The following is a 26579-nucleotide window of genomic DNA, read 5'->3' as shown; positions in this document are numbered from 1 at the left end:
ACATTTTCAAGTCCCCGTTGGATAATGGATACTCGGTTTCGTTCACCCCTAGCAAGTAGCAACCAAGATTCTATGTCCAACAAAACCTTGAGTGCAAGAATAACACCATGAGAATTGAGGGGTGAGCATGGACCATGTTTATCACTTTTTAATCTTTTATTTATTTTAGTGATCCTTTTATGCCCATATGTTTTTTCTTCCTATTTTAGCAAGCATACATTCCAAAAGTCTAGAATTATTTTATTACATAGTGAATATATTCTTGCGACGTTGTAGACAATGGAGCATGATATATTGCATGCATTATTGTTAAGAACGATTTTCCTAACGTATGTGTTAAGGTCATACTCCGTATATTAATAAGCTGAATATAAAAATATTTATAAGATACTCACATTAGTAATCTAAGTATAAACACTCTTTTATCATAATTAATAAGAATATCTATTGAATTTTTTCATATCTAACTTATTAATACGTGTCCTTAGAACACACGTCAGAAAACCCGTTACTCAAAGTACATGAAAAACCCAAACAATGTGGAAAAATGATAAGATCTGGATTTGGTCAGATTACTAGAAGCATGCATGACATAGATGAAAGTGGGTAGCAGAATAATTGTGGTGGAAAATTCATTTGGCCGTACTAAAAAGTGGTTCAATACAATAGAAGTTGCCAATATCAACGGCCTATATGTAAACTTGTTATACACCATTCTTTTCATAGTAGTACGACTACCCTTTGTATCCTCCACCACTTGAGTCCACTCATCTTCGCAGTCTTGGATTCTCTTCTCTTTAGAATCTGATTGCCTTTACGAAGATCCGATTGTGCTAAAAGAGAACAATCAAAAGTAGACTCGGTTGCTCGGTTATGGCCCTATGGGTCGGGTCATGTCGAGTTTGATTTACGTCAAGCAGGGGCGGAGCCAGGATCTCAAATTTGGGGTAGCAAAATAAAGTCGTGATACTTGTCCAATAATTTGAGTAGCGCAAAATATTGTAGTGAACATGAGTACATAAAATACGTATATTCAAATTATAAAACATTCAACCATTAATTACAGGTTGGAAAGTCGATAAACGATTCAAATTGCATGATAATTATAGAGCAGAATTTTCATATGGAGCAAAATATCGTTTTCATATGCAATAACAATCGTAATATAATATCATTTTTATTTGTAATTTATGTTTACAGATTCACTATTTACCAATTACTTTTTCGTTTTTTCGTATGCAACAATAAACGTAATCATTTCCGAATGTTGTTTTATAATTTATCTACTAGGAGTATTTTTTTGTTGTATTTAAGTGTGTATATTTTGCAAATATTGTACCATTATTATAAATAAATCATAATTATAGAAAAGATACTATCAGATATCTCAACCAAAATTAACGATATCACGATATACTTTTTAAGAATCTTAAGAGGCTTATTTATGGAAGAAAATAAAAATTAGAAGGTTGTAGCTAATAAAAAATGGGAAAATTAAAAGATTTACTGCTTGTTATAGGATTCGAACCCACATCACCCAAGCAAAACACATACTCTTTACCACTTAACCAAAGTGCTTCACTTAACAATTAACCACGTTTAATTTATATATTACAAGCAACTGTTCGATTAGACCAGTTTGGGGTAGCAAAATTTCATCGTTCCAACTAATTTTTTGGAGTTTGGGGTAGCAATTGCTACCCCTTGCTACTATACTAGCTCCGCCCCTGACGTCAAGTTAATAACGTGTTTGGGTTAGTTATGGTGATGTTGGTTACTCTTATAAGAGATTAAGAATGATAGAAAGAATTGCTTGATATAGTACAATGAAGATACTAGAATTACATGAAAATAGGAAACAATATAACTAAGACTAATTGTAATCCTAAAACTAAGGAAACAAACTACTAAAAGATTGACAAAGATTACAAAGATAATAACAATATTATTCACAATAATAATGGAGGATTACGTATCCTTAATACGCCCCCGCAAGTTGGACAAGCCGGAGGATAGACCAATCTTGGATAGTAGCGAGACAAACCGTGATCGAGCTAAAGGTTTGGTCAGGGCATCTTTGCCAATTGATCATTCGTGTGAATATGTTGAACCCGAATATCATTATTTTGAACATGTTGGTGCACAAAATGAAATGAAAGAGCAACATGTTTCATTCGAGAATGAAACACCGGATTTTCCGAATAATGCATAGCTCCTAAATTATTGCAATAAATGACAGGAACTGAGGAGCTAGCGAGGCGCAATTCCGTGAGCACAGAGCGCAACCAAATAATTTCAGTTGTAACATCCGCAATGGCGCGAAACTCCGCTTCAGTTGAGGAGCGAGCAATGGTTTTCTGTTTGTGAGAGACCCGTGATATAGGATTTCGACCAAAATAGACAATGAAACCCATTATCGAAACATAGAATTCTTTGTCGCCTTCCCAATCAGCATCACAAAAGGCATGTAAACTAGTGGGTGAGCGAGAGTGCAATTGAAGACCAAGATCACAAGTACCTTTAAGATATCGTAATAGACGTTTAAGCGCGGCCAATGACACTCTTTAGGGTCGTGGAGGAATTGGGCTAATTTGTTTACGGTAAAGGAGATGTCAGAACGGGTGTGGGCAAGATATTGGAGAGACACAACAATGGCACGGTACTTGATGAGTCATAATTATATACATATTTATGCCTCCCCTTAGTTACTTTTGATACGGTTTTCGTGCTAGTTTATATTAATTATATGCGTTTATTGCTAGAATGTCGATACTTCCGCTATTTAGTGTTTAATGCAGGAATGATGCATTTATGAAGCAAATGAATGAAATAAGCACCGCGGAGTGGGCATGAAGGAATACACCGAGCATGGCACGAGAATCTAGAAGAATAAAGGAAAAGAAGTGAAGAAGACCACACGAAGAAAAAAGCTGAAACAGGAGAATACTCGATCAAACCTGAGCACACCCGATCGAATGGGAGTGTACTCGATCAGGCTGGCGACTTTCGCACAATTTCCTAAAGTAGGTTACACTTCACTATAAATACCCAATTACCCTATGTTATTTTTATGCTTTATTTACTTCTTAAAACCCTAGAAAACTTTTACCATATGTTATTTTTATGCTTTATTTACTTCTTAAAACCCTAGAAAACTTTTAGTTTAGTTTTATTGATATTACTTTCATATCATGTGCCGAATTTCTACTTCGTGAGTTATTGGAGGCTGTCAGGATTTGAACCAGTGACCTCTTGGTCACACTGGCTCTGATACCATGATAGATGAACCATCTCAACCAAAACCTTAAGGTGATGGTTGAAGCCTCAACTATTATATTTATTCCTATTACGCCCCTCACTCGAGTAGCCCTTGGGCTCGAAGAGTGGTTTGTGCACAGGCCCCTTCATACCATGTGTTGAATTTCCACTTCGTGAGTTATTGGAGGTTGTCAGGATTTGAACCAATGACCTTCGGTCACACTGGATCTGATACCATGATAGATGAACCATCTCAACCAAAACCTTAAGATGATTGGGCAAAAATGTTTCCTTTTTTTTTTTTACAAATGATTCCCTTTTATCTTTTTTATCTTTGTGCTAAAATCAAAAATAAATAAATAACATGAACCAACAAACTTAAAAAATCTCCTACTTAATACTCCCTCCAATCCACACCAAACTCCCCATTCACTTTTTGGAGGTCAAACTTCGAAAAGTTTGACCGGTAATTCACTCAAAACTATAAATCATTGAAAAATAAAAATTACATATTTAGTTTTGTTATGAAAATATCTTTCACAAAATTATATTTTTTGTGAAAAATTTCTACGTTTAAAGGACGAAAACTACGGTCAAAGTGTCGCCTCGAAGACCACCCAAAAGCAAATGGGGAGTTTGGTGTGGATTGGAGGGAGTAATGTCGATGCGAGTGGTTGGGTCAAAATCCAGGTCCACCACGTGGCCCAAATCCAGCCTAAAACTATTTTAGACTTTTTGGACCGGCCCGAACTAGTATATTGCTTGCATTCATTGGGAATTTGGATATGCATGAATGTCTTGCCATATTGTGCAAAAACCCTCATTGCAATTCTTTGATTTTAATCTTTTATTATCTACGACTACGAGTATTAACAACTAAATTGAAATAAGTAGTCGTATAGAGAAAGTTGTACCGAGTTTTGATATCACCCTTGTGTATATACCCAGAGTATATATCTTAGATTCTTAGGCAATTCTCCCGTGCTTAAATATTTTTCTAGTCAACGTATCTTTGCTGAAAACCAAGACTTTTTTTTTACTGTAATTGTTGGTTAGAGTTATCTCTTTCAAATAAATATTATCTGCCGCCATTTTTAAATCTCAATTTGTCATGCAGAAGGCCATTTTATCCAAGTTAACCAGTAACCATTCTCATTTCCAAGCTGAAAAACTGCTTAAGCATGTACTCGATTCCGGCGATTTAGCTCGTGCCCGCCAAGTGTTCGACAAAATTCCTGAACCAAGCCTATATTCTTGGACAGATTTAATTACTGCGTATACAAAGCAAGGCCTACCCCATGAATCAATCAAGTTGTATTCTTCGTTTCGAGATAAAAGCTCTCTACTGCCTGATAGAGTATTGCTTCTATCGGTTGCGAAAGCTTGTGCTTCTTGTGCTCATCTTACAAAAGCAAGGGAGATTCATGAGGATGTTGTAAGGTTTAGGTTGCAATCGGACCGTGTTTTAGGCAATGCCCTGATTAATATGTATGGGAAATGTAAGTTCTACGAGGGTGCTCAACTGGTTTTTGACGGGTTGCGTGTGAAGGATGTTATTTCTTGGACCTCGTTGTTGTCTTGCTATGTCAATTGCGGGCTTTCCAAGCGTGCTCTGGAGGTTTTTGGTGAAATGGGATTTACGGGTTTTAAAGCAAATGAGATGACTTTGTCTTCGATACTTCCAGCGTGCTCTGATTTGAAGCGGTTGAGTTCAGGTCGAGAGATTCATGGTTATGTCATGAGAAATAAGTTTGACGAAAATCCGTTTGTAAGTAGTGCTTTGGTTGACATGTATGCAAGGTGCTCGAGTTTGAAGCATGCCAAGTTGGTGTTCGATAACGTGCCTAGGCATGACATAGTGCTCAGTAATGTGATGTTATCAGCTTATTTCCTGAACGGAGAATCAGGTTGCGCTCTTAATCTTCTCGATCAAATGAGCGCACAAGGGGTCCCTCTAAATTATGAATCTTGGAATACTGTAATTAGTGGGTGTGTCCAAAATGGAGAAAACACACAAGCTCTTGAATTACTTGCTCAAATGCAGAAACAAGGGCTTAAGCCTAATCATATTACAATTACTAGCGGTTTACCTGCATGCTCCAGCTTAGAATGCTTGAGGACGGGAAAGCAGATTCATGCATTCATTTCGAGGAATGGCATGTTTGAGGATATGACATGCACCACAGCATTAATTTACATGTACGCCAAGTGTGGTAAGCTTGAAGTTTCTCGACACATTTTTAACATGATGCCTTCTAGGGACATTGTAGCTTGGAATACTATGATTATTGCAAATTCCATGCATGGAAATGGTGAAGAAGCTCTTATGCTTTATCAAAATATGCTAAATTCTGGGTCTAAACCCAATTCTGTAACATTTTCTGGTGTTTTATCTGGTTGTAGTCACTCGAGGCTTGTGGAGGAGGGTCTCCGAGTTTTTGATTCAATGAGCAGGGATCACTTGGTTGAACCTGATGCTGATCATTATGCAAATTTAATTGATCTACTAAGTCGCTCTGGCCGCCTTAAAGAGGCGTATGGGTATATCCAGAGAATGCCAATGGAACCAACCGCTAGTGCCTGGGGCGCTTTACTTGGCGGTTGTCGAGTGTACAAGAATGTAGAACTGGGTCGAATTGCAGCGAGTCATTTGTTTGAAATTGAACCTGATAATCCTGGAAATTATGTTTTATTGTCGAATATCTTTGTTGGAGCGAAGCTATGGGAAGAAGCTTCTCATATTAGAAAGCTAATGGAAACTAAGGGAATTTCCAAACTTCCTGGGTGTAGCTGGATTCAAGTCAAGAACAAAGTTTACACCTTTTCGGTTGGTGACAAGAGTAATGAACAAAGCGATAAGATCTACAAATTTCTAAACGATATCAGTGATAAGGTCAGATTGGCAGGCTATCTTCCAAATACTGATTTTGTTTTACAAGATTTGGATCAAGAAGAGAAAGAGGAAGCCTTATGCAACCATAGTGAGAAGCTTGCAGTCGCGTTTGGGTTATTAAATTTGAACGGGGAGACCTCAATTCGTGTGTTTAAGAATTTGAGAATATGTGGCGACTGTCATAATTTCATCAAGTTTACGGCCAAGGTAGTGGGCGTACAGATCATTGTGCGAGACTGCTTAAGGTTTCATCATTTTAAAGACGGGACATGCTCGTGTAAAGATTTTTGGTGACTGCTCGGACAAGAATACTTGGGTCTATGAAGGTGGATATCGAGTACAATATCCTTCGGAGAAATTTGCTCTGCGTTCTGCACACTGATGAGCATCGTTTGGCTCCTCGTAGATCATAAAAATCTTGCTAAAAATTATAGGTAACATTTCTCCTTACGCTTCATTTAGGCCTTTACTAGCATGAAACGGTTTTATAGAAGGGTTTTTATTAAGATCTCCAACCCATTTAGGTGTCACAAACTGGCCCCTTTGGATGAAGCTTAAAGCACGAGCTACGTTGGCATTCAACTAATAGTCTGAGGTTAGATTGGATGATAATGTGGAGGAAATGTCACCTTACAGCAAGCGTAGCTTGTATTTTCTATGCACAATGAGGAATGTAAATCTTTCTTAACTGTGGTTTGTTTTATTATATTTCTAAAAACTAGTTTAAAATCCGTGTAAAGGTGCATGACATATATAAAACCATTTAAAAGTTTGAGTTATAAGTTTATTGAAAATTACATTTTTCTTCATCCACTTTAAATTTTCTTACTTTAGAAATTATCTTAGCATTGTTGTCAATGTAACAAACAATTTGGAGAAGAATATTTTTAGAGGAAGTTTTTTTTGTGATAATTATTGAATAATGAATACTCAGAACTACAAAGACTTATATAGGAAAGATACTACAACAACTGACTCCTACTTTTCCTGCTTCCTCTAACTGACACCACTAAAGACTTCCCTACACACGATTGCACTTCATGTCCTATAAACCAGGACCATGACCAAATCAACAGAAAAACATAATAACAAATTTCCTAAGACTTAGCAACTTAATTGACTAATTCAACTGGATGTGTTGGATCATATTTCAACACCACCCCTTGATTCAAACATCCCGACTCCGATCCTCTCCATGAAGAATTGATGCTTTGCCTGAGACAGACCCTTTGTAAATAAGTCAGCATTCTGCACGTTTGTTCCACAAAACTTCAGCTCCACACTGCCATCACTCACTGACTTCCTGATAAAGTGATGTTGAACCTCTATGTGCTTAGTCCGGGCATGAAATGCAGGATTTTTTTGTCATTGCTATGCTTGACTTGTTATCACACCATAACTCTGTTGCACCCTTCTGCTCATACCTAGCTCCTCCTCCTGCAGCCACATACTCGGCTTTAGAGGATGACAAGGCCACAGTCTCCTGCTTCTTTGAGCTCCATGTCACTGCACCGGAACTAAAACTGAACATTGAACCAGATGTACTCTTTCTATCATCAATATTACCTGTCCAATCACTATCAGTGTACCCAATGAGCTTAAATTCTTCTGACTTGGAATACCATATTCCATACTCTGATGTCCCTGCCAGATACTTCAAAATCCTCTTTGCAACACCCAGATGTTGCTTGCTTGGCTTGTGCAAATACCTTGACACAACACTGACACAGTAAGATATGTCTGGCCTAGTGTGTGTTAGATAGTTCAATCCACCAACTAGACTTCTATACAGTTTCTCATTAGCCCTAGGAGTTCCATCATCTCTTTGGAGTTTGTCATTTGTATTCATTGGAGTAATAGCAGCATCACACCCATCCATATTGAATTTCTTCAGTAGATCTTGAGTATATTTTCTTTGATTAAGAAATATACCATTATTCCTCTGCTTAACCTCTAAACCAAGAAAGTATTGTAACAGACCAAGTCTGTCATCTCAAATTCACTCATCAGTGGCTTTTTGAAATTTTCCAGTAGTTTTTGAGATGAAATGAAGTAGATAATATCATCTACATACAGACAAACTACTAGAAACCCATGACCTTCTTGCTTCTTGATGTATAGAGTAAGCTCATTCTCACTTCTCTCAAATCCATCTTTTGCAAAGAAATGATCTATTCTGCTATACCAGGCCCTTGGAGCCTGTTTCAATCCATACAATGCCTTCTTCAGTTTGTATACTTTTTGCTCTTCATTCTCTTTGACAAATCCTTGAGGCTGCTCCACATAGACTTCTTCTTGCAACTCACCATTCAAAAATGTTGATTTAACATCAAACTGAAATACAGGAAGACTGAATTGTGCAGCTAATGCAAGTATAACTCTCACTGTCTTAAATCTTGCAACATGTGAGAATGTCTCACCATAGTCAATTCCCTCAAGCTCTGCATACCCCTTTGCAACTAGCCGTGCCTTATGCTTATGTATGGACCCATTTGTATTATACTTGGTCCTGAAAACCCATTTCAGACCAATAACATTCTTCTGAGTTGGAAGATCAACTAATTCCCAAGTCTCATTCTTCTGAGTGCACTTGATTTCTTCCTGCATTGCAGACTGCCACTCAGTCTGACTCTGCGCTTCAGCAAAGGTTGATGGTTCTGTGACTAATAATGCGAAATCACAGGTGTTATAGATATTTATCATGGATCTTACACCTCTTGGACCAGTATCTTCTTCTGAATCAGAGTATTCAGGTGATGAACCTCCATGACCTGGTGGAGTAGTCGGAGGAGTGTTCTCAACATTTTCTTCCTGAACTTTTTCATCAGAGTTTTCAAATGTGAAAATTCTATGAATTTCCTTATCTTCAGACTTCTTTTCCCAGTCCCACTTATTTTCTTCATCAAACACCACACTTCTGCTAATAATGACCTTGGCATTGACTAGATCATAAAGTCTATATGCTTTTGATTGAGTTGCATAACCAATAAAAATGCACTTAATAGATTTTTTATCTAACTTGGTTCTCAAATTAAGCAGGGAATATGCAACACAACCAAAAACTTTTAAATGACTGACCAGTAGGCCTTACCCCTCTCCATATTTAATATGGAGTCTTATTTGCCACAACTCTTGTAGGAGAAATGTTTAACAAATACACTGCTCTTGCAACTGCTTCACACCAAAAATCATTAGGCAACCCTTTGAACCATAACATACTCCTGGCCATTTCCACCACAGTTCTATTTTTCCTCTCTGCCACCCCATTCTGCTCAGGTGAATAGGGTGCTGTAAGTTCTCTCTTGATTCCATGATTCTCACGAAATTCATTAAACTCTTGTGAGACAAACTCTCCTCCTCTATCTGTCCTTAGAATTTTTATTCTTTTTCCACTCTGATTTTCAACCATTGCCTTAAATTTTTTGAAATTCCCAAATGATTCACTCTTGGTTCGTTGGAAATAAACCCAACTCATCCTGCTATGATCATCTGTGATGAGTAAAAAATACTTACTCCCATCTAATGACTCAGTATTCATTGGCTCACACAAGTCAACATGTAACAAATTCAGACACTCCTTTGCTCTCCATAAACTCTCATTTGGGAATGATCACTGTTTTCCTTGAGTGCAACTCTCACAAAATAACAGATCACCTAACCTAGGTAATCCATCTACTAAATTCTTATTACCTAAGAACTTTAGACTCTGCATATTTAAATGCCCGTACCTCAAATGCCACAACCTTGTAGTGTCATCACCTTTCACAGTCAAGGCTTTGCCTACCTTTTTTGCTAAATCCAAGGAAAACATCCTGTTTCCACCCATGAGAGCCTCAGCAACGACCTCATTGGATTTCTTATCCTTAACTACACAAGACCTATTGTCAAAGGTAAGGGACATGCCTGAGTCTAGCAATTGACCCACACTTAACAGATTGTAGGCCAAAAGTGGTACATACTGAACATTACACAGAAGTTTAGTATTATCTGACTCAGTTTTGACAGCAACAGTACCAATGCCTTCCATATTTAGTTGTTTATCATCTCCCAACCTTACTTTACTCTTCTTTGACTCGTCCAAATTTTTGAACAATGCTTTGGTACTTGACATGTGATTTGAGCAACCACTGTCAATGTACCACACACCTTGCTCCTTGTCTTATGTTTCTGATCTTGTAAGAAAGAGTTTTTCTTCCTTTCCTGCAGCAACATTAGTTTGCTGATCAGATTGACTTGCTTCCATATCTCTTTCCTTCTGCCAGCAATTGGTCTCTTTATGGCCAGGCTTTGTACAATAATAGCATTTCAGGGAACTCCTTGTTCCCTGACTCTTCTGCTTTTAGCTCTCAGCTGCTTGGCCAGAAGATCTACCACGTCCACTGCCTCTGGAACCTCCTCTTCCTCTACCTCTGCCATATTTGGTTGACCTTTCCTTGGAAGAATCATCCTTCACTTGCAGTGCCTTCTCCTCCACTTGCTCAGAGCTTCTCTTGATCCTTTCTTCATGTGAAAGAAGTGACCCCACTAACTCAACAAAGGTATACTCTTCAAGGTCCTTTGATTCTTCTATGGCAGCCACAATATGATCAAACTTCGCTGTGAGACTTCTCAAGATTTTCCCCACAACTTGTTCATCTGTCATCTGCTCTCCATATGCCTTCATCTGTTGTACCACCCCAGACACTCTAGACAGATAGTCTTGTACAGACTCTTTGTCACCCATGAGAGCTGTCTCAAACTCTCGTTTCAAAGACTGTAGCCTAACCTTGACTACCTTTTTGTCACCTACATACCCTTTCTTGAGGATATCCCAGGTTTCCTTTGAGGTGGTTGCTGATGCAATTTTTGAGAAGATTTCTTCATCCAAGGCTTGCTGAATAATGAATAAGGCCTTGAAGTCTTTCTTTCTCTTCTCCTTTAACTGAGCATCAGGGTCATCTGTCTTTGAATCAACAAACCCATGCTCAACAAACTCCTAGAGTTCTTGAGATTTGAAAAGTGTTTTCATTTTCAATTCCCAAAACTGAAACTTGACACCAGACTATTGGAACTCGATCCATTAGTAGACATGATGAAACAATTCCGAAAACGAACCTAAGACCTGATACCAAATGTTGTCAATGTAACAAACAATTTGGAGAAGAATATTTTATTTTTAGAGGAAGTTTTTTTGTGATAATTAATGAATAATGAATACTCAGAACTACAAAGACTTATATAGGAAAGATACTGCAACAACTGACTCCTACTTTTCCTGCTTCCTCTAACTGACACCACTAAAGACTCCCCTACACACGATTGCACTTCATGTCCTATAAACCAGAACCATGACCAAATCAGCAGAAAAAACAGAATAACAAATTTCCTAAGACTTAACAACTTAATTGACCAATTCCACTAGATGTGTTGGATCATATTTCAACAAGCATTTGTTCGATACTTTTGAACCAGGTTTTTAGTGCTTTTATCATGTTTTCAAGTCGAATTGATTTTACGATTGAATAATGTGAAAAAGCAATTGATTTATTGATATAAAAAAGAGTTTGCATTGGCTCTAGAAGGCTACAATTTCTAGGACATGCTCTAGATTATCGCAAAAATATGATGCTGTTTGACATGACGGTAAGAAAACAAATTTTAGACCCGCCTCAGACTAAGACTCGAACGCAAATCCGGACTTGTAGTTATCAACCTCGGTTTGGAAGTTGATCCACTTGCGCAACACTAGTTAGTAAATAATATGCGCTTAAAAGTTAAATTAAGACCGGATTATTTTCTGGTCTAATGAAACGCGCACTTAGTCGTATTACAATAGAAGGGAGGGGAGATTCGAACCTGAGACCTATTATGCACAATACATCTGGCTTTACCACTACACTAAGACATTTTAGGTAATTAAGACTGAATTATGATCATGAGTGGTAATCACGTAATACAACTGGATTATGATCATGAGTAGTTAGTTGAAGATATTATTGAATATTGTTGATGATATTATGATATCTTTGCAAATAACCGGCCTTAACAAATGAGGGCTGATTTATATCGACAACGTTTTAGTAAATTAAAAAAATTTCCTCTCAACTTCAACTAAATTAAAAAAAAAAACAACAATTAACAACACGGCGGATCTCGAATCACCGGTACTTAAACAACTTAATCGCTTCATTATTTGGTTTTTTTTTTGGGCACCGTTAAATTCATTCGATAATTGATTTACGTCGTATTGACTTAGTAATAACAAACATTGCAGTTTTTCAGCGTAAATCTGAAATTTGTACCCCCAAAGTTGAACCATGGACCAAACGTCGGAAACCAACGTTTGCCGTGGTCCAAACGTGGGAAACCAACGTTGACCGTGGTCCAAACGTTGGAATCCCACGTTTGGCCACGGAGTTTCTTTTTTTCTTTTTTTTTTTTTTTGGAAAAATTCAAAAAAAAAAAAACTCCGTGGCCAAACGTGGGATTCCAACGTTTGGACCACGGTCAACGTTGGTTTCCCACTTTTGGACCACGGCCAACATTGGTTTCCCACGTTTGGACCATGACAAACGTTGGTTTTCAACGTTTGGTCCATGGTCGATTGTTGAATCTCAACATTTAGTCAATGAGCTAGTTCATTTTTTTTTAAAAAAACCGTGTTTAATACGTTTATTTGCCGATTTTTTAAATTTATTTAAATTTTCTAGTCGATGTGCGTTAATTTCTAACATCTTTTAATTGGTTTAATGCGATGAGAGAACGAAATGTAGTTGGTTTTTAGTAGAATTTGAGAGAAACTTATTTAGAGAGAAAAAATAGTGTAATTATGCAAAGGGCATTATCGTCTTTTGGAATGAAAACGTCGATGATATTTACTAAAACGTGGACGATATTTACAAATCGGGTAACAAGTACAGAGCTAATATAATCGCAGGAGGGGCAGCTGTTATCTGATATCGTAGGAGTTATTAGTATCTACTGTATAACATTATAATAAGCAAAAAAAAGGTGGAGAAAGCAGAGTATATAAACAACAAAGCAAGTGTTGGAATATATTCATCTTCATAATTAATTATAAGTTAATAAGTTATAATTAGTTACTGGTATTGAATTTTAATAACGATCCAGTCGCTTCCGCATAAAGGTTGTATAAGAATAATAGAATGGGGTGGAAGGTAGTAATATGCAGCATGCTATTCATGAGCATGAGCATTGCGGTGGCCAGAGGTGCATGCATAGGCATAGCATGCCCCGGGCGGGGTTATTTAATCACTCCATCTTGTCAACAGTTGGTTAATTCCTCAAAGATTAATCAGGAAGATGCTGCATCCTGTCTATCCTTCTTAACAGATCGTCTACGCTTAGAATCTCCATCCCGCTTTTGTCGAAGCGTGATCAAAGCCTTCAATGTCAATTCCCGAGATGAAGTCGTGACCACCATTAAAACCGTAATTTCATCAACTACTACTGTCAATCTTCTTGTTCGCCAACAATATGAATCTTTCTCATCCCGAATTGATGCCTGCGCTTAGCTACCAGCTAACTTATAGATAAGACTGCGTACTTTCGACTTCCTTTTATTCGACTTGCTTTTGATGCCAGAAAACGCAGTACTATCTTTTATTATCGTTACCTGTTGTTTGTTGCGCATTGTTTATTTTGTTTGATTGATTGTATTTAAATGATTATTGTTAACTTTCTTTTTGCTTTTTTAATTAACGGAGCGTTGGAGATCATATATCTTGTATCAATAACAATAAGTATCTCTGAATGATGTCCATTTTAAAGGTAAGACAGATAAAATCAAATAGGTATCATATTGTATTAATATGGTAGAATATGGCCTATATAAACAAACTCATAAAATAAAATATAGGAAAAGTGATATAAAGAAGGTAAGATACAATTAATTGTTTAATAAGGCGGTCTTATAGTATAAGACCAGCCCATTAACTATAAGCCCCAACTATTATGTTAAGATTAATTTAAGCCCATAAATCCCCTGCACTTCTCATACCTTCATTACTCTTTCATCTCCCTCCTCCCACGTTCCTCTTAAGGCCTTTAACGCTGTAAGTCAATCTGAACCTTACCCCGGAATCATCCTCCTCAACTAACGCTCGGAAAGTCGTAATCATCATAGCCAGCCTTGTTTCCGTGCAAACCCCTTAAATATACATCTCAAAGTCGTGAGTTTTTAACGCAAGACTTAAGTAGTCAAAGTACCAGTTATTATATTAAAATCCTACTTTGTAAAAACTGAAGCAAACCTCTTAAAGCACTGAGTATTCAAATTAAAATTAGTAGTCACTAGACTAAAACCTTAAAGTATTTAAAAGAACAAGAACTCCATGACAACAAAGTCTGAAAACTTGAAAACTAAAATTACAGGCTTTGAAATCAAAACTCTTAGTTATTAAATTAAGTTTTCAGGTCAATAAAATAAACATTTGTTGGAAATATAAATTAGTATTTGAGCTAATTTAACAACCATCATCTTTGCTTAAAATCTCAATGTTCACACTTAAAAATCATGAATTTTCAACTTAAAACACCTGGTTGTCAAAAGTTGGAGCATCAAGTTTTCTTCTTAAGATCTTGTACTTTTTTTCATCAAATTCTGAACCTTGATACTTGGTGATCGGTAGCATCGTTGTTGCTGGCATTTTTTGTGTGTTAATTAATTACTATGTGGAGAGAGAAATTGGGTATTTAGAGGGCGGTAAAGGTGGTGGAATGGTGGTTGCGGATGAGATAGGGCGGAATGGCGGATAGGATACATAACGCGTGGCGGTATCGATGAACGATGATGATGTTTAACGGTGAGGTTGCTTGGAACTGGCCATGAGTTCTCAAATTATTTTCCCTGATTATAACTCTTTTATTGGGTTTCTCTTATTGGGCCCGTCCTATAGTATAGGACGGTCCTATAGGAGAGTTGCTGTTAAAGTTGTTGGAGACTTGGAGCACAATTATTAGGCCTAAGTCATTAGGCCCAAAACCAGTATTGAGGCCCATAAGGCCTTTTCAAAAGCCCAAGTGGTTCAAATGTTGCTAAGGTGGAGATTGTTAGGAATTTGTGCCTTGAATTTGTGTCGAAAACGGATTAAGCTAAGGCAAGGATAAGTAGAAGCATGACGAAGAAGGTATACTTCTTCACAAATTCTCATTATAGACGGACACTATCTGTCTATACATATAGACGGATACTATTTCTCCTCACAAAATACTCATTTGCCATAAAGTGGGATGCACATGGGAGTGCCCCGTCTTGTCCCCTACCCATTTTATTAGAGGTCTTTACCCGTTTATACGCCCCACCCGTCTATACCAAGACCTGTTGATACTTCTTATGCCAAGCTTGAACTCTGATGTTACCCCCTCGTCCAACGCTCATCTTATGGGCTTTCATTCTCTGTTTATGTTAAACCTCATCTCTATTCTTAAACAATGGGCCAAGTACTCTTACTAAATTTAAAATAAAAACTTACCGAGTAAACAATTAATAATATTAAGGCTCTGTTTGTTAAACAGTGGATTAATATTTATAGAAGCAGGTTGTAAAAGCAGATTATGAGCATGTTTGGCCTAATTTGCTTAAAATGAGTTTCAATTTTTTAAGCTTAATTTTTCAAGAGTAGTTTTCAAAAAACAGAAACATCAAATTGATGCTTCTATTTTTTAAGCTTAATTTTTCAAATGTAATTTTTAAGAAACAGAAATATCAAATTGATGCTTCTATTTTTATGGGCAAAAACATGACATTTAAGCTTTTAAGAATCTACTATTAGCTTTTAAATTTATGATATGTTTGGCCAAAAAGTGTTTTTAAGTCCAAAAACACTTTGAAAAGTAAGACCAAACACACACTAAATTTAGCAGATTATATTAGCGGGTTTGAGCAAAATATATAATTAGCAGAATTTTAATGGCTCTTGGTAATCAGCGGTTTCCGATTAACAGATTGTTTATTTCTTATGTAAAATGACTAACATGGACATACATGGATCAATTATTGACAACTATGATAACATATTTTCTCAAGGATAAAAATGTGTCAACTTAAATATTCTATAATATACTGATTGAATATGCTGGTAGGAGCAACATATTGTAAAATAGTAGATTGCACTCAAATCTACTATTTCATTATGTTATTTACCAAACACTTTAAACAGCATATTAACTGGTCCAGTCAAACATGCTAAAAGGTCTCAATATGTTAAAAATTTCATAATCTACTATTTACTACTCCCTCCGTTCCAGTGATATGTTTACACTTCCTTTATTTCCCCCTCACAAAATAAAGGAAGTGTAAACATCTCACTGGAACAGAGGGAGTAAATACGTCCTAAATTTTTCACCCAAGCTAACTATAAATCCTGGTTTCGCCACCATGCATGATTATTTTTATGCTTTTACGTTGATAGTCACAAATCTAATGCATTGTAAGAAAATCGAATGCTTGAATTGAAATACTTCCACAACAACTTCGATTCAACAACCGATATAAACTTCGAAGAAACAACACAATTCACATAGGAATGATCCACCTTTTTATCAAATCAACTGCTCACCACCTGCTTCATAAAAAGCAAGTCAACCTTGGTTTTAACTTTATAAACTTTAAGCACGTCTTGTACGTTTGGATCTTTAAAATGAAACAAGTTCACATGATTATGGACGAATTATAGAGGTCGGAATTGTTGGGATTGTGGCTGTCATAATTATCTATCTAATTCATATGGAAGCCACCTTTTCTGGGCTACAATAATATTGATATAATTACATCTAAATTTGACTAATCATCATTTTATTTGGTTAAGTTGACAAGGTATTATCAATCTATCATTTTTTATCACTTTTTGACTAGTTATCATTTTTTAAACTTGGTATATGTGTAGACAGAACTACCAATGTAGTTATGCTCTGAGCTGACTGAATTAGTCTGGTCAATGGTAGGGTAATGGTAGTTGTTATTTCCCGCGTTCCAATCATTTATTTAAATTTGATTAAAATATTTGGATGAATGAGACAGAATGAGTTTGTGCATGGTGGCAAACCTTGTCGTGGTGGTCGGGGAGGATGCTAGTGGAGTCATTAGTGTTGGTGGGATTACGCCTTGGCGAGCTACGACACTGGGGCAGTGTGCTTATTTGGGAATGGGGATGTTAGGGTGATGGAATTTGGCTTTGTTAGTTTTTTTTTTTTTACATTATTGATGTCAATTAGTCCAATAGGCAATAATCAACTAATATCCATTCACCAGACTAAAATTGATGGATAAAACTAACTAAAAGAGTGAAAAATGTAAAGAAGTATAAAGAATGATGAGTTCGCATAGAATTTTGTAATTTCTCTTACACTCTCACCATAAGTCCATAAGATCATCGCTGAATAACTCATCAAAATATTCAAATGCAATTTAGATCCTCTTTATTATCTCCCATCTCCATTTCTTTTAAACGACTTAGATTATTTCTTGAAACGATCATCAATAGAATAATGAATGATGATGTGGCAGAAAATTAAAAAATCAAACAATATATAATATGAACCTATTAAAGGTAATGGATAAAAAATGGAGAGGATCCTAACTCGTTGAAATGGTGATATTTTTGCCTTACCGACTCAAACTCGAATACTCCGTATAATATAAAATCGTTTAGGCCTTAGGGAGTCGACAAATCCGTTAGATATTACGGTAGCTGAATATAGGCGGCAATTAAAGGGTAGCCCCAACCAGCGTGCCCCCCATACGGGCAGGCAAGGCAAAACGCCATTACGTACAAGGCAGGCAAGATATATATGCAAAGAAGCAATAGAAGTGCATAGACATGGACATGTGTAGCTCACTACTCTCACTAGCGACACACCAACTGCTACGCACATACTCTTCAATTTCAACGCCCTCTAACCACATGCTACTACTACGTTACGTTGTTATGAGGATAGTCTCCCTTAACTCTACTCTCCATCTTCTTCCATTTTCATTTAACGGTCTAGATTCTGTTCCGATTCTAAAAACGATCGACTCTTTAATAAGGTTGAAAATGAATCATGTTTATTGTCCCCCATTCTTTATTACTTTGACTCTTCTGATTCCCCCACGTACTTGTGTCTGATATTTGACACTCGACACTCGAATAAGGGTATGACACTTTAACACTTTATTTTAAGACTAAATATGCATATTTTTTATAAAAATAACTGAGTAATCTGACACTTAAACATACACCCATGTCAGATATTTCTAAACGAATACTCGTATGAGCAATGGGTCAGAATGTAATGTCACTATCTATATACGGAGTAAATGATGATTTGAAGTGTCCTTGCAATCCCGCAATCACTACTCCAAGTCTCTACTAGCTCTTCCATTATTCTTGAATGTTTGTAATCCACTACCTTACTGCTTACAGCTTACTTCACTCCCCCACACACTTTTGGCCTCTAGCGGTCTCCTAAATTCTCTTCTTAAAAGTCGGTCCATTTTATTTTGAGTTTTATACCTACTTTTACGCATAATGATAAAGTGAGTCCTGTTTATGTAACAGTTTTTTGCAGTTTTATAACGATATCTTTGCCAATTAACTAATCATTATCCACTAAGTATACGTCACACCAACTTAGCTATATTGAAACGCATAAAACTTTGCCATGTAAAACCATCTTATCTCACAAACACCGAAGGTTGGCGCAGTGGTAGCATGGGGCTGCGCTTAGTAGGGAGGTCTGCGGATCGATCCCCCACAACTGCGATTGGGAGGGGTTTAAATACCGTAATCCTTGGACACGCTCCGAAATTCGGATTAGTCGACCCAATGTGGTTCGGATTACCGGATGGTTTAGACAAAAAAAAAAAAAAAAAAAACACCGAATAAATACTCCGTATTGAATAATAAGGTGTAACTAGATTTGGTGTCCGGTTTCGCCCGGGCTACCTCTATTTACCGTTAAATTTTATTTTCAATGAAATAAATTATGTTAGAGTCAGACGTTTACTATTAGTAATAAATTTTTCTATGATATATCTTGTAATTATAATGAAAAGTAAAATTTATTTTCAAATTATGAGACACGTTCACTATCCCGCTATTAGTATTATTACTTTCACGATATTTTTTGTTAATATCATTACGTTCACTACTCCCGTGGTCACTATTGTTTCTTTTACTAATTAATCTATTTTTTTTTTTGTTAAATTCATTATTCCCGTTAATTTTATCCGGCCTATATTTAAATAAATAAAATATTTCCTTGAGTCGATTGGTTATTTAATTGTTCATACTTTTTCTCATTGTTACCACTGTTATTTTCACTACATTCGTTGTTACATTCACTACTCCAACTATCATTATTATAACTGTCACTACTCCCACATTAATACCGTTAATTTTATTAATCTCGTTGTTGCTACTATTACTTTTACTATATCAATACTATATATTAAATCCAGAAACCAAGGGACTTCAATGTAATTAAAGAAAGTTATACAAATTAATTATACTATATAGTTTTAAATTAATAGCACCGTGTGATGGACCTGATAAAGGGACCTCAATGTAAATATTATATAGTTTTGGTTAAAAGTATAATATAAAGATGTCTTGATGAAGAATATTTATGGAAATTACATTAAATTAAAGTAATTAAATTTAGCAAACACAATAATATAGTAATTTTCCTTAAAATTAGCATGCCCCACTTATGGAATTAATTAGTATCATCATAGAATTATACATTAAATTAAATGTAGTAAAAGTAATACTAGCAGCAACGAGATTAATAAAATTAACGGTATTAATGTGGGAGTAGTGACAGTTATAATAATGATAGTGGGAGTAGTGAAAGTAACTACGAATGTAGTGAAAATAACAGTGGTAACAATGAGAAAAAGTATGAATAATTAAATAACCAGTCGACTCAAGGAAATATTTTATTTATTTAAATAGAGGCCGGATAAAATTAACGGAATAACGAATTTAACTGAAAAAAATAGAGGAATTAGTAAAAGAAACAGTAGTAACCATGGGAGTAGTGAACGTAATGATATTAACAAAGAATGTCGTGAAAGTAATAATATTAATAGCGGAGTAGTGAACGTGTCTCATAATTTGAAAATAAATTTTACATTTCATCATAATTACAAGATATGCCGTAGAAAAATATATTACAAATAGTAAACGTGTGAGTTAGACAACTCCAACATAGTTTATTTCATTGTAAATAAAATTTAACGGTAAATAGAGGTAGCCCGGGCGAAGCCGGGCACCAAACCTAGTTTAACTTAATTTATAATTCTATGATGATACTAATTAATTCCATAAGTGGGACACGTTAGTTTTAAGGAATATCACTACATTATTGTGTTTTCTAAATTTAATTACTTTAATTTAATGTAGTTTCCATAAATATTCTTCATCAAGGCATGTTTATATTATACTTTTAACCAAAACTATATAATATTTACATTGAGGTCCATTTATCAGGTCCATCACACGGTGCTATCGATTTAAAACTATATAGTATATTTAATTTGTATAAATTTCTTTAATTACATTGAAGTCCCTTGGTTTCTGGATTTAATATATAGTATTGATTGATTTAATTGAACTGTCTCACACAATAATTACCGTCCGCAAAAATTTTAAAACAAAATTACATTTCTCAAATCAAAGTATATCACATTATCACCATTGTAATGCATGGTATGTGTCCCGGTCCATACATCGTTATACATGCTCGAGAAATCAGATCTATTTGATGAGTAAAACCGATAATGTAGAAAAAAATAATTTAACTTGGATGAAATGTATATGGATATTTAGCATAATGCACAAACATTTACTCCGTTACAACTTGTGTTAATGTCGATTATTATTACTATGATGTTTAACTTTCCTAACCTCCACAACCGTTGATTCATGAGAATCACAAACTTGAGTCTTAAATTTACACCCAAATTTCTTACTAAACGTACCATTTTTCCAACCCTTTTTACTCGCATTATTATTAATTGGTGTTCCGACGCTTTCAATTTTATCAATAGCCTTCTTCATAGTAGAGCATTCCCTTTCCAATTCATGCACTCTCGTCCTCATCCTATCCATGTCGTTACGTAACACCTCATTCTCTCTAATTGCCGCGGCCCAAGTCACACTGTTGACATTTTTAGGTGTTGCCATTCTTCTATGTGAATGTGGACTTTCGTCATTGTCGTAGTAGGGAATGTGGGGGTCACCGGTGGAGAGTGTCCCGGCTATAGCGTCTCTGAGTTGGAGTTGCTCGAAGAAAAGGACTTGGACGATTGCACGGAGTGGTAGACGCTCGTTTTGTGCCGCGTGTGTGCACGCTTCTAGTGTTAGCTTCTCGAAGTTCATTACTCCGCATATTTTTTCACGGTCTTCTTCCGATATTCTTGAATGTGCCTATCATCGTTTCCAAATTAACCTCCATATTTTAGTAATCTAAAAATTTAATCAATATATTGAATTACGGAGTAATAATAATCGATTGAATAGAATACTAAATATGACCTGTATCGTTAAGACTGACATGAAAATGACCTAATCCAAAGTGATCCGTAAATGACTTGTTAATATTTGTAGATCCATATACCTAATCTAAACATGAATAACGGTTTTGATACGTCCTACACTAAACAATTGTGGGTGCATTGACTGACAACCAAGAACATTACGAGTCTTAAAAAATAAAAAATAAATAAAGACTTGTCGATTACTCGATTAGTGTATTACCTCGTGAAAGTACGTTTTCTTTATTAGATTTGTTTGTTAAGTACGATTTGGAAAGATACTGGATATTATGAAGCATCTTTAAACGGTAATAACAACAAATGCATAACATTAAACTCAATTTTTTTGTTTAAGACGGGATTATCCCATTTTAAATTTAAAACAGGTCAAATAGCAGAGATAAGACAAAAGCAGATCAGAATGCCTAGATCTTAGCAAAAACTTGTCATATTTAAGCAATTCCGGTGTTGTTGGCTCGTTTTAATTTTATGACGAATATATCCGTCTTAAGAAAGACTAATTGATCGATGCGTTACCATGTTAGATTAAAATCGAATTTTTTAATGTGCAAATTTAAAACTTATTATTAAGGAAATTGAAAGATAAAATCATTGTTACTATTTTTGATGAAAAAGAGGGGTACCTTGAGGTAGACATCGACGGCTCGGTATACACCGTCATCGTACACCCTAGCTTCCTCCGGCAAAGATAAGGCTAACCCACAAAACTTGTCCACAATTAAATTAGAATCCGACGCAATTTCCGACAAATATCCATCGATCAATTTTCCGACCAACATTATCGTCGTCGACCTCGAATTTTCACCGTCAACCTCCCCATCATCATAACACTCAAGAAAGTAATCCAAAATTCTCTCAACACAATCAACATCATACAATGTTTCATTCAAGTACGAGTAACTCGGAATCAACAAATCATCTAACGTCGCTCGCTCCAATTGTGCACCAATTTTCCTCTCTAACGACCTCTTACACTTTTCCGAAACCCCCAAAATGTTCGCTGTCCGAAGCAGACCGAACAAAAACCTTGTCATCGCTGGAGAACGCGAACGTGCGTGCACGTTCGCGTTCTCCAGCGAGAGGTTAGAGATTATATTCTCTAGTAACTCTCTTTGTTCCGCCTCTGTCGCAATCATTGACGACGAGGAGGATGATGAAATAGGCGATTTTCTGTTTTCTCGTGTGATACTAGGGAAACACCGTCTCGCGTAGTGAATCAAACAACTTTCGAGAATCTCTTGATTAATATCGTTTTCTCTCATTGACGAGATAACTCGATTGAACAAACTCGAGTTGAGCTTAGCCAAATCTTCAACCCACGGCTGTCGAACCCGCGCGGTCGAGGCACCAGTTCGATCCGGTTCGGTTACAGGCCAACCGAATAATGTCGGATCGTATAACGATGCTTTGGTTGATATAGTTTGAATGCATCTCTCAACAATTCCTAGATTTTCCGAAAGCGGAACTAAATTTTCACACGATCTCAACGCTTTAATTGAATCTTTGATATTTGTAAACACATTTTGAGTGAGAAATCTCTCGGTTTTCGAGATGAGGTTGTTCTCGCAGTATTCTTCCGTCATTTGAAGTGCTTCTCCAGCGCATCGGAGCGGGGCCGCTTTCTTGGCGGTCAGCTCGATTTTTACTCCGTAACAGAATTTCGCGGCGGTTTCAAAGGTTTCGGAACCGCCTGGGAAGTTTTTGAGTAATATGTGGCAGTAATCATGTTCTTCGTGTTCTTCGATTTCTTCGATATCGCTTTCTAGATCGCTGGTTTGCTCGGGTTTGGTTCGGGTGTGTCGTTGTTCCGCTTCTTGTAGTGTTATTAGGTCCTGGAGTTTCTTGCTCTTTGACATCAATGGAAACTGAAATAAATGAAATTGAACAAATAATTAAACACAAAAATTCCGGAGAGACGGTCTCTCATGAGACCTACTGTTAATTAAATTACAATAATAAACAAATTTAATTATTCAGTATTTTCTCTATTCAGTGGTGGATGATTTGTAATTAGTGCGGTAAACAACTTCATGAGGGAAGGTGAATGAGTAATGCAATAAAATAAACGCGAATATTTTTTTGGAAATTTTAACAAAAGTTTTCAAAATTTTCATCTTTCTAGCCCCGGAGCTCCACCAGACAACCATTGGGCAACCTTTTTATTCTTAGTGATGATTATTTTAATCAAAGGTAAACAAATGATTGGAACGAAGGAAGCATAAGATTTGAGAAGGAAAGGGAGATTGCCTTGTGGAGATGGAAGGTCATATGGTCGACTTCGACAAGGACGTCGCTTGGTAAGCCGGTGGTGCAAAACCATGCTTGGCGTTTAGAAGGTGTAGTACTTGGTGATTTCTCACTACTTGTCATTTCTATAATCTACTCTTTTACTTTCTATTATGTGTTTTGTGTAGTTTGATTTGGATTTGTAACGAAAAAAAAAAAATCAAAAGAGAAGCAAAGAAATGATTGATCTATGTATGGAAAAAAGGGTGAGGATGTATGAGTAAGTGGCTAAGTGGGGGAAGAGCAGATTTTGGTTGAAAGTCGAAGTGACAACGTATTAAAAGTGAAGTAGGACAATAGAAAGGGTGAAGAATGGAGAGAGAGGGGGAATTTGAGAATGGTAAATAAAGTCCCCTTTGGCCGGAAAGGTAAGGATGACAATTGACAAGTCAAGTACTAGGCCCGACCCGGCTCACGGGTTACATTTGGCGCGGCCCACATAGCCCGCTCCATACGTGTGCTGTGTAGGAGTTCCATATTTCGAATCCGTCCCAACCCTTTGGCCCACCATGCCCCCTCCCCAACCTGGCTTGCCCACAACCCCCCTAAGACTCACCAAGTCACTACATATCGGGTTGTAGCTTGGCCCGCCCTGCCCCATTATCGGGCCGGTTAAGAGCTTAGTAGGGTGAGCCCGGCCTGGCCCGCACTTGGCCCGTGGCCAGCACTAGTATGCAACTATGCATATAATCGTATTATTAGTTTACTTGTGTATATTACATGAAATGAGATCATTGTATGTTATAGTTGTTCGCTTGTCCAGGAACCGGACTTAAACCAAGCTTGAGAGAGTTTGTATAGACACTGTATTTTCCAATATTTAGAAAAAAGTGCATCGTTAACCAGCTAACACTTAAGTAATTATTCACTTGGATAGACTTATATTTGCGGGTAACTATTTACAAATAATTGTGAGATAGAGATAGGGGATCCAATGACCGTGTTGTCTTATTAATTTGAATATGAGTGTCCACCATTTTTAAATCAGACAAGAATTTCCATTAGATATTGAAACTTGGAAAGCAGGACATCTACATTGTACTCCGTAGTAATTAAGTAGGTAACACACTATTACTCACTATTTTAAATCTCGAAAAATAATTAAAATTATTAGAAAATTTCTAAAAATATAATCTTAATAAATATATCAAATTATAAGAAGAATTTTTTATCTCCAAAATTTTATTTCTGATTACGAGCCTACGCCATAAATAAATAGAGAAAAGGGTGAGGAAATGGTAAGGAAGACGCAGAATAACAATGTTTGGTTATAGAGTAAGTCTTGCTTAAAACGGGTCGGATTTTAAGACGGGTTGTTGTGTGAGAGGAAATGGGTAGAGGGGACAAAGGTGGGACCCCCCATGTGCTTCTCCACTCACCCTAAATGGGTATTTTATGAGAGAATATGGTATCCGTCTTATTAATAAGACGGATACCTTGGTCTGAAATAAGAATTGGGGTTGGTTATAATAGGTGAATCATGCATTATTGCATTCCTAGTGAAAGTGGCCTTGGGCCGCATGCCAGATGTGCATGAGTGTTGAATTTTTCAATGGAAAAAGGTTGAAGGTAATGTCATTGTTGCCGGCCAATCACATACGGAATACTAAGCTACACTTGTGCTTAACAATGTCCTCAATCATTATTGGAATGAGTAAATCAATTCGTTAAATTGTGAAAATAATATATGAACTCGACTCCAACTCTTTATAGAATATGGTCATGTTCTTTCTGGCTTATTTTCAGCTCACATCAGTTCAGCTTAACTCTATTCAATTCAGTTCAGTTCAGCTTCATTCAGTTCAGTTCAGCTAAGTTCAGCATATTTCATTTCTACTTATCTTAAACTTATAAATGTTATTAATATTTTAATATTTATTTATTTATTATTATTATATTAAAATTATTATATCAATATTATTAATATTTTTATTATTGTTATTAATTAATTAATCATCACAATTATTATTATTATTATAATGAATATTGTGATTACTACAATCAATAATATCGATATTAATATAAATAATACAATTACTAATACTCTTATTAATATGAATATGAATATGAATATTAATTAATTATAATATTATTAATAAAATAACATTGCTACTATTAATTTTAATAAACTAAAAATATTACTAAAAATATTACTTTTATTATAAATACGTTTTTTTTCAAATACGAACTTGATGTGACTCATATTTGAGCACATTTAGTCCCCGAATTAACCTCGTTCTCATGCTTTCTAGCACCTATTAGGGTCATTTCTTATCTTTAGTTTCCCATTTTGTATATTCTTTGAGGTTTTGTGTCCTTGGTAGGAGAGGATTGTAACCTTGCATTTATGGAGCTAAATGGATTGCATCTAATGACCAAGCATCGAAGAGGAGACAGACACTAGAGGCCTAAACAAATAAATAAAGTGAAATGGGCAATGATGAAAAGATCCTTGCATCCCCAACACAATCCCCGCGGATTGATAAGGAGCCAAACAAGAGAAGAATCATGTGCCACGATTCGAGCGGCTCGAGCCCAGGACGAGCAGATCAGAGCAACGATTCGAGCGTCCCTGAGCAGGACCCGAGCGTACCAGACCAA

The 26579-nt window shown here is 36.2% G+C and overlaps 2 protein-coding genes across 2 annotated transcripts; one reads left to right on the top strand and one right to left on the bottom strand.

The window, feature by feature from the left end:
• Nucleotides 1-4075: 4075 nt before the first annotated feature.
• Nucleotides 4076-6960, top strand: LOC141599195 (pentatricopeptide repeat-containing protein At1g20230-like). Its single transcript, XM_074419134.1, has 2 exons — nucleotides 4076-6585; nucleotides 6676-6960. Exon 1 carries the CDS (start codon nucleotides 4370-4372, stop codon nucleotides 6443-6445), a length of 2076 nt encoding a protein of 691 aa, XP_074275235.1. The 5' UTR covers nucleotides 4076-4369; the 3' UTR covers nucleotides 6446-6585; nucleotides 6676-6960.
• Nucleotides 6961-20805: 13845 nt separating this feature from the next.
• Nucleotides 20806-24292, bottom strand: LOC141599193 (BTB/POZ domain-containing protein At5g66560). The gene is made up of 3 exons (XM_074419133.1): nucleotides 23940-24292; nucleotides 22316-23557; nucleotides 20806-21564 (listed from the first exon to the last, which is right to left on the bottom strand). Exons 1-3 carry the CDS (start codon nucleotides 24060-24062, stop codon nucleotides 21001-21003), a joined length of 1929 nt encoding a protein of 642 aa, XP_074275234.1. The 5' UTR covers nucleotides 24063-24292; the 3' UTR covers nucleotides 20806-21000.
• Nucleotides 24293-26579: the final 2287 nt, after the last annotated feature.

The sequence above is a fragment of the Silene latifolia genome, chromosome 9 (genome assembly GCF_048544455.1).
Source record: "Silene latifolia isolate original U9 population chromosome 9, ASM4854445v1, whole genome shotgun sequence".
Taxonomy (NCBI): domain Eukaryota; kingdom Viridiplantae; phylum Streptophyta; class Magnoliopsida; order Caryophyllales; family Caryophyllaceae; genus Silene; species Silene latifolia.
Note: the sequence above shows the minus strand (reverse complement) of the source record. Positions and strands in the feature narration are given on the sequence as shown.

Excerpts from the sequence above, each read along its gene's own strand:
- LOC141599195 (XM_074419134.1), top strand. The coding sequence starts at position 4,370 with ATGCAGAAGGCCATTTTATCCAAGTTAACCAGTAACCATTCTCATTTC.
- LOC141599193 (XM_074419133.1), bottom strand. The coding sequence starts at position 24,062 with ATGACAAGTAGTGAGAAATCACCAAGTACTACACCTTCTAAACGCCAA. Across the intron at positions 23,558-23,939 it reads TGACCTTCCATCTCCACAAG|TTTCCATTGATGTCAAAGAG; the intron begins GCAATCTCCCTT and ends CATTTATTTCAG. Across the intron at positions 21,565-22,315 it reads CCGTCGATGTCTACCTCAAG|GCACATTCAAGAATATCGGA; the intron begins GTACCCCTCTTT and ends AAACGATGATAG.